Genomic DNA, 8,453 nt, shown 5'->3' on the forward strand with positions numbered 1-8,453 from the left:
GAACTTGGTGAAGTGCATTGACTAAAACTGAAAATCTACCTAAGCATGCAGCACAAAGTGAGTTCAACAGTTTAGGTGGTGAAGGTTTCACTTCAATGAAATTCTGTAGCAAGCAAGCACAGAGAATATATTTATTTTTTTCACAGCCTTCTTGTTTTGTTCCCATCTGCTTTGGACAAACAGCAGAATTCTTTCAAACTTAAAAGCCTGAATGGCTACAAGGTGCAAATCTACTGAAATAATTCACCTCATTTGTGTCTGCCATTAGAGTACTCCCGTCCACGGATGCTTCTGGAAGCAGTTTTTAAACTGTATATTTTGTATTTCTGCAGTGGCACTTGTCATGTTTTCACAAAGACCAAAGGCCTTAAATGTCCCTGCTCTCCTTTTGCAGCTCTTTATGTAAGAAACTTCTTGTAAATGAAAGAACTGCTTAAGTTACCTTAGCTGCAGCTAAGGGAGATGTCTTAGGTGTAGCTGAATTACTGTGGTGATCAAGTGTTCTTGTGTTTTGCCTTAGCAGCACATGAAGTGACATGAAGTTATATTTCATAAGGATTTTTTGGTAAGCTGGTTTATTTACTGTTAATTGGTTAATTCTCCAACTTCAGCGCTTAGTGTCCTTGAGGCCTGCCACTGCCCAAGCGTGCAGCGTGGCCCAGCGCTGGGGAGCCTCAAACAGGGAGGAAATAACTTCAACTTCTAGACAGGCTCCAAAGGGAAACACTCGCTGGGAAGAGAGAATTCTGTGTTTGTTGACGTGTTTGGAAACGTGCACAGCTGGTGAGCAGAGCCGTGTGTTTCTGTGAAAGGTGCAGGTGGGAGGGCAGCAGCCATCGTGCTAGCGCTGCCCCAGCACTGTGTGCCAGGCCTCAGACAGGCCATCCTTAAACAGCAGGCACGTCTGGGCAGGAGCCTGCGTTGTCAGTCTGTGCTGTCAACTACTGACACCAAACATGGAAGTTCAGTTGACTGGAGCGATGGCTCTTGTGTTTTCCTCTGTTTGTACTAAATGTGGAGATGGAAGGCCACTGCTTTGTGTTAATTCTGTTGTGTGGGATAGATTACCTGCCAGAGTAAGGGCAGACTGTCTTAGAAAGGTTTCATTTCTTCGTAAATCATGAGGTGGGTTTCTCTTCCAAGTCATCTTTTCCTACTGACRTGGATACATTGTGTGTGTAGGTCTAGTTCTTTTTATCTAAGGCATTACTTAAAGGCTGTCATCCTCTCAGAAACTTTTATAACCCTTTTAGCTGCTGTGATAAATTTATGTTAACAAAGGGAAGAATCACGGGGTATCATAACACTGTCTTGAGAATCTGTTTGAGCGCCTCAATTGCCGAATTAGAGTTTTGTACTAAGAGCTGCAACCCTTTGCTTGAAAGACTTTTCTTTCCCTGTGGGGAACCTTTGTAGCCCATGAAGTAACTGTCTGATAACTTCAGGCAAAGGGATTTGATTGCAAGACAATTGCCTTAGAATCAGTAGTTGTAATATTTCATATTTCAAATGCTTTCAGTGTATAGTGCACATCAAGAGTGTACAATCTCAATTCATAACAGATTATTGGTGTGAACTTTAATTTCTTTGGCTGACATTTTGTTGAGATCTCAACCAACAACATTCAGCTGTTCTGTATCCAGCTTAAGACTTAGGGTTTTGTTGTTGTTGTTGTTGTTTTTTAAAGGATCTAATATATTTACTCTTGAGTAAGGTTGTTATAGCTTATAGGCAGCCATATAATTAGTATACCATACTGGCACAATCAGTATACTCCATATAGTGAAAAGCTTGGTATTCCCTATCAAAAAAGCTGCAATGTAATTTAAAATGGTGATTTTTATCTAAATCATAAATCCATGATTRTTTTAAAGGCTGTTTCTTTTGCCACCTGAAGCAGATGAAATGCCGTATTTATGTAATATCAAGGAAAAAAAAAAGTGATTCTAATCCCCAGAAAATCAGTATACATTGTACTATGGAAAACCTGAGCACAGACAGTGCCTCCTTCAGGAACTTAATTTCAGCCCGTTTTTTGAGGAAGGAAGCTGGATGATGTTTAGACTCCAGATCGCTGTCTGCACTGTACCTACAAAGTTTATAAACAGAATTCTACCTTCCTTCAGTTGCAGCAAACATGGGGCAGCTGTTGGTAATCCAGCATTTATCACTGCTGGGGGACTGGAAATAATCCATGATTATTTTCATGGATTTAACACAGTTACACTGTTCTAGCTAGCATAAGCCTGGGCTGGCCCTGAGCAGTCATCTCTCACAGAAAGAGAATTAAATGGCAGCTGTGAGGACTAGGACAGCAGCTAGATGAATCGGGTATACCTGTAGATTCAAGGCCCTTTGCAGGAGGCCATCCTGGAGTTAATGGAAGAGTCAGTTAATGAACCAAGACCCTTTGTTTATTTTGTGGTGGCCTGGTTTCCTTATTGTCAATTTATTCTGGATTCAGAACAACAAGAAAAAAAGTGTACCCTCTTTAAAAAGATCAGCTTTACAAAGTTCAATCTTGTTATTTAGGAATACTTCCAACAATAAAAGATCCAGTGGAGTACTCRGAAATGCAGTCCATGGCAAAGAGTTAAGTATACATGCTGTTATAAAAATAATTCCAAGAAATTAGTGGCTCCTCTTTTCTCCTAAGGTACCTTCAAGAAAAATCAAGAAGTCAGGAAGCGTTATTTGCCAATAAATCGGGGTGCTCTTTTCTCCCTGAAGGCAGCCATCCCTTCCTGACGGTCTCTTGTGGGAATATTCTGCATTTTAAAGAAAGAGAGAAGTTTGAGTTCATTAACAAATCTAATAAGAGTTTAAGTACAGGTTTATTTTGCATTAAGGGTATTAAAGCCTTTGCAGAGATTGTTTTTCTCTCAGTGATAAATTCTCCTCTTCTGCATTTTGCAATGAGGAAAATAAAGAGATGACTGTTAATTACAACTTGCGCATTAAGACAAAGGACTGTAGGCCAGAGAACCATGTAAGGAAAGTATTTTCAATGAATTTAATGATATATCAGCTTAAAATGCACTACAAGGCAAAGCAATTAAGTTGTGCTATGAGCTGAGAAAGGTGTGTGCTCTCAAAACTTGTCCAAATTAATAATTATAACAGGAACCCATTTTTTAATGCCTTAATGCTAAACCATTTGTCAATCTCATTGATTAATGTATGTTGAAACTGTAAGAATACACTCTAGGTAGAAGGGTATTTAAGAATGACAGCCTCAGGAAAGMTGAAAAAGGCTGCTATTTGTGAGAAAACAGTTGATATTCTGAAACAGAAATTGGCAACTGCTGGTAAGTGTGCCTTGGTTTAACCTGTTARGCCTCCCTAACAGAGCAGGCATCATGCAAGATAATGTTGTGAAATCCCACCCACTCCAGAAAACATTGCTGCTTTCAGAGGTGTGTTCTGAAGGTAACTTACCTGGGCATAACACATCCCTTCAATGGCCATCCCTGATGCGATGTCAACCTGGGGAGGAATGAGAAGGAATCTCATTTCTCTGATGTTTTTAACTCTCTAAGCAATAAACATTCACTTGCAGTGACAGATGCTGACATTCACTCCTGCATTAGAAATCAGTGCTAATATCTGTAGAACCAAATTCTGCCATGTTAGTTTTGTCTTTAAGGTCAATATTTAACATCCTTGACAAGGTTTTAAATGCCTTGTTTAAACAAGTATTATAGTTTGTGCATTCTAAACATTTTTACCATAGTAATTTGGTAATTACTATGACATAATAGAGGAAGAACATAGCTGTTTCTTTTAATATATCTATTTTTTTTACCTCTATTCCTCTGTTTATTGCCAGTTTTCCCATTTTCACAGCAATTGGAGCCTTAATTTAAAAAAAAAATAAAAAGCCATATAAGTTTACAATAATGCAATTAATAATGCAATTGTTACATCATTACCATACCTCCCAATGACCCTTCAGCCTGTAGGAACTGCAGTTAGCAAGCACTTTAAATATGAATTGGATTATTTACAGTTACTACATACACCATGTAAGGTCCAATGTTAGGCTTGCAGGTCTACATAACCTGAATTACAGGGTGAAACTATCCTATGGGTTACGCAGCTCGATGCTAACACTTGTTCCTGCAGAAACTGCATTTGAAAAAGGACAGGGAGTTAAGGGACTTATATGACAGAAACAAAAAGAAAATATGGAAGGGCATTTCAGAGTTAATTCTTTCTTTTCTCTTAAGAGAAGCAGCAACAACTTCATTGACCATAGGAATAGTACACTGACCTGAGGAAGGATTTCTTTAGCCAAAGTTAACGCTCTCTGGTAAGCTGCATCACCCTCGTCATTCTGTGGCACTGAGTGATTTACTAATCCCATTGAGAAGGCCTGTTGTCCATCAATCTGTCTACCCGTGAAAATGAGTTCTTTTGCAAGAGCTTCTCCAATACATCTGGGCAAACGCTGGGTTCCACCTTAAGRCAAGGCAAAAACACCATTTTCAATCTCTGAGAAATGTAAAAAAATAGTAATTTGTTTCCTTGTATAATAACAATAGAGGATCATGTGTTCCTTGCTGAGGATATCAGCTGAGGATATTTTGCAAAGCATSTGAAAGTCTTCAGCACCCTTGTGTTTTCATAAATGGGAAATATAGTGACTTCCCTAAATTCATACCAAGTCAGAGAGAAGGCTTGAAACAAAATCCCAGATTCACAGTTCTCTGTCACTACACAATGTTGCTTCCAATTTGCATTCAAAACCCAAATGCAACACCTTTCCAGTGCTCTAAAAGCAAATATTTACTTTTTAGCTAAAAAAGAAAGGCTGAATATTAATGAAACAAGATTACCTGCTCCAGGAAGAAGGCCTCTAGTGGTTTCAATAAGGCCCATTTTAGCTGATGAAGCTATTAAAAAAAGAAAGGGGGATATTTGAAGGGTTAAATTATTTTTCATCATAGAAGGAAGCTATACAACTACAATCTGTCCATGCTGTGGAACATTTCTCCAGGTAGCTTGAAAATTTGAGTGTTGCACTGCTTCATCAACTTCCATCTTGACTCAGGTGACAGACACGCTGTCTGGCTGCCTACTCATAAGGTAGCGATTTTATCTAGAAAAATGACTCTTGGGCCCACAGTAGATGTAATGGATGGAAAAAAAAGGCACGAGAAAAAGCAAAGCTTCTGGTCAAAACTGATCTTAAGTAGTAAAGGCTACATCAAGCCAGAATGCTAACTCCATATTATATAATAGCTATTTAAATCTCACCAGTAGTTTTCTGAAGGAATTCTAATCTTGCCTAAACATTGGCTTTATTTTTTAAACATGGAAATTGCATTTAGTAGTAGTAACTAAATGGCACAATTTGTGGACAAAATGCCTAGTCATTTCCTGAACTGTTTCATTTCCTCTTATTAGCCAACTGGATTCTATTAGCAGTCATCTATCCCAAATGTAATTGGTGACCATCTTTTTAAGAAAACTTGCAAGAAGAATCCTGCATTAAGCGACACACAAACCTGCTACTCGAAGGTCACAAGCCAGCGCTAGTTCCAGTCCACCACCCAAAGCATAGCCATCTATTGCAGCAATTGTGGGTACAGGCAGTGCAGCTACAGAAAACAAGTTGGTTGGTTATCAAGTTGGGTTCTGAAGCAGCTTTCTCAAGCATTTAATTTCTCAGGCATTTCAAAACTACTTAAGATTTCCTTTTCTTTTGTACGATTACCACAAACACTGATTGTCTCTTAAGGGGTAAAAATTCAGTCTTTTTTGCACTTTCCTTCTCTGAAAGTAAAATGCAAATACCCTTTTCTAGAATGCTCTAATACAAAGCAGAATGAACTGTCTCCTTGCATATTTATGATGTGAATGTCCAACAGTTACAATTAAACATCTAAAACAAAGGTACTATTCTTGCTCACTAGTGCAAAGGTTAGTTCTTCAAGTGCTTTTCTAAATATTATCTAGTAATRTTTATCTAAATATTATCTAGTAATATTTTCTAAATATTACTGTGATTTCATAGTTGAGCATTTCAAGTTGATCATAATCTTACTACTGCTATTCTTACTGGTATTCCTGTCAGATTTGACTTTTGCATTCCTCCTCAGTGACAACAGGAAAAAAAAAAGTCATAAATAGGACAAGGAAATGAATTGTAGAAATACATATTCTTTTCGCTAAAGGAAGAGGTATGGAAGTTATAAAAACCACTAGGTGTAACAGACTGATTCAGAAATCGGTGTCCCATGTTCTTAGACCAGTGCTCTTGAGGGTGTATTAAAAACAAGACAAACAGTATTACTCATTCTGCCTAGCATTCTCTCCCAAGGATTACAGGGACCTTTGTGGATAATGCTTTATTATTGCATATACTTGTTATATGCATGTCTGTGCTGCTCTTCATCTTGGAAAGGACAGTGCTGAAGTGCATCTTGCCCTTGGAGAAGCAGAAGGACAGCTGGTATTTAATCCTCTGTATGCATCTTTGAGGTGTAAGGCAGGGCTACGTGGGAAGCTTATTGGGACCAGCATCCTTCCTTCCTCTGATACATGTCTCAACAGGGACAGCATGGAACAGATTTTCGAGCTGAGATAATCATTTACCTATTTCATCCATCAGATTTCTCAGCCTTTTAACAAAGAGACCAACTTCTGCATCATCCATCTTCTCACGTTCTTTTAAGTCTGCACCTAAACGGGACAGAAAAACGTTGAGATCTAGGATCAGAGGGCAAACATCCGAGTTGTGTTCCTTGCTACCATCCCACACGACAGACAACTTCAGAAGTCTTGAAATGCCTGTTTCCTGATCAAGCCAAGTCACAGGAAGCTCCAGAGCACGAACATTTGGCTGCAACAGCAGCTAGGATGTTTTCACAGAGAACAACCGATCAGCTGGTCTTTAAAGTAATAATAAACCAAAGAGAAATGGTAGCACAGGAAGGCTTAGACTTCAGCCTGTGTGGTTCACTTGTCCYTAGTATTGAATCAGAGAGCCAAACAGGCCAAAGAGCAAGTGATGTGTTTACTATTTGTTACACAAAATCCAGCCCCCATTTTTCTTCTTGTGTGCAGAAAAAGGCTGCACAGACTGATCAGCCCCCAGCTCTGAGAGTCATCCATCTTYTAAAAGCACTTGCAGAGCTTTTATTACATACCAGCACAAAATACACCTTTAACTTCACTTTTGAACACCACCACACGAACCTTCTCATCGAAGCGGAGATGTTCCAGAGCACTGAACAGCTATGACGGAGGAAATAAAAAGAAAAGAAAAACTTTGAGCATGTAGATCTACATATCTACATTATCAAACATACAATAGGATAGTATGTTCCCTATATTACATATAGGGAAATMATTTATATAGAGCTGCAGGATCCTTCCATAACAGTTTCAGAATGACAGGTTTCCCCATTTCTTTCCCTGCATTCAAAGATTAACTTTTGCTATACCTGAAATTGTCCTTTGTCCAGTCTGGCCTTGAGCCAGACTTGCTCTGGAACGGCCTGATTTCAAGCAGATCATCCACTAAGGCCTAGCACTGACCATGTTTTTGTCATAATTCCTCAAGTGAAATAGAACTTAGTGTCTGAGTCAGCTAATTTAAAGTGTCCAAGTCAGCTAATTTAAATCTAGTTCCAGTATCTCTGTTCATTCTTCATGTTTACATTACTGCAATGTACACATAACACAACCCCTTTTTTCTTCAGGCTAGGACACCTTGCCCCGATGTAACCTACATTGACTTTCAGCAAAAATCTCAACATTTCCCACAAATTACTGCTGATCACACGTATTCTCATCACATTCAATTATCGACCATGATTCCAAACATGTTTAGAGGCCAGGGGCTATACTCACTTCATTTACAAATACTTTTCCCAATGAATTTCTTGCATGGGGTCGGTTCATTAGGATTTCGGCAATACCTTAGTGATAGGAGACAACTTCAGTTATATTTGGTTTGATTCTCTGACAGTCRTTCAGCTGGGAACAGTATCTGCATGTGCTGCATCTTTTCTGAAAACACCTTTAAGGTATATTCTAAAAAGAGTTATTAACTTTTAAAAGCAGTGCTGGTGGACTGTGTGACGCAGGTGGACTAAAATTCAGCAGCACTCAAACAGTATTAATAAGCAGACCTTAAGTAAAAGCAGGCTTTTAAAAGCATGAGCAGGGTTCAGATATTTTTATCTTAGAAACATCTGCAATGAGAGAAAAAATGTTAAGATTTCTGCTTCCAGAGTTGCTGATTGTGACAGGGCGCACACCAGGCACTCTGTTCCTGCACTGCTCTCGCAGGGCTGGGATCTGTTTCACTGCTTTTTTAGGGACTTGGGGAACTTTCTCGGCGACGTTTCCACGGCGACGCCTGCATTTTTTCCCCCRGCAAGAACTCCTCACTTCTCCCGGCCCCGCAGACTTTGCTCGCGGGGAGGCGACGCTCGGGAGCA

The 8,453-nt window shown here is 39.3% G+C and overlaps 2 protein-coding genes across 2 annotated transcripts in view; one reads left to right on the forward strand and one right to left on the reverse strand.

The window, feature by feature from the left end:
- Positions 1–196: 196 nt before the first annotated feature.
- ECHDC2 (enoyl-CoA hydratase domain containing 2) lies at positions 197–8,015 on the reverse strand. Its single transcript, XM_026034365.1, has 9 exons — positions 7,861–8,015; positions 7,155–7,242; positions 6,601–6,687; positions 5,511–5,603; positions 4,839–4,895; positions 4,274–4,461; positions 3,806–3,856; positions 3,439–3,486; positions 197–2,768 (listed from the first exon to the last, which is right to left on the reverse strand). Exons 1-9 carry the CDS (start codon positions 7,909–7,911, stop codon positions 2,691–2,693), a joined length of 741 nt encoding a protein of 246 aa, XP_025890150.1. The 5' UTR covers positions 7,912–8,015; the 3' UTR covers positions 197–2,690.
- The window catches only part of SCP2 (sterol carrier protein 2), an 18,704-nt gene continuing 18,254 nt past the window's right edge, over positions 8,004–8,453 (forward strand). Inside the window, exon 1 of the mRNA XM_026054018.1 lies at positions 8,004–8,036. Within this exon, the coding sequence (XP_025909803.1) occupies positions 8,004–8,036 (33 nt within the window). The remainder of the gene's footprint in view (positions 8,037–8,453) is intronic.

The sequence above is a fragment of the Nothoprocta perdicaria genome, unplaced genomic scaffold (genome assembly GCF_003342845.1).
Source record: "Nothoprocta perdicaria isolate Ctin4 unplaced genomic scaffold, notPer1 scaffold_0, whole genome shotgun sequence".
NCBI classification, from domain to species: domain Eukaryota; kingdom Metazoa; phylum Chordata; class Aves; order Tinamiformes; family Tinamidae; genus Nothoprocta; species Nothoprocta perdicaria.

What these genes read in the sequence shown, in the direction of transcription:
- ECHDC2 (XM_026034365.1), bottom strand. Translation starts at nt 7,911, where the DNA reads ATGAACCGACCCCATGCAAGAAATTCATTGGGAAAAGTATTTGTAAAT. An exon ending in TAAAGGTGTATTTTGTGCTG is followed by an intron (nt 6,688 to 7,154) that starts GTATGTAATAAA and finishes TGTCCCGTTTAG; the next exon opens with GTGCAGACTTAAAAGAACGT. An exon ending in CAATAAACAGAGGAATAGAG is followed by an intron (nt 3,487 to 3,805) that starts GTAAAAAAAATA and finishes ATTCCTCCCCAG; the next exon opens with GTTGACATCGCATCAGGGAT.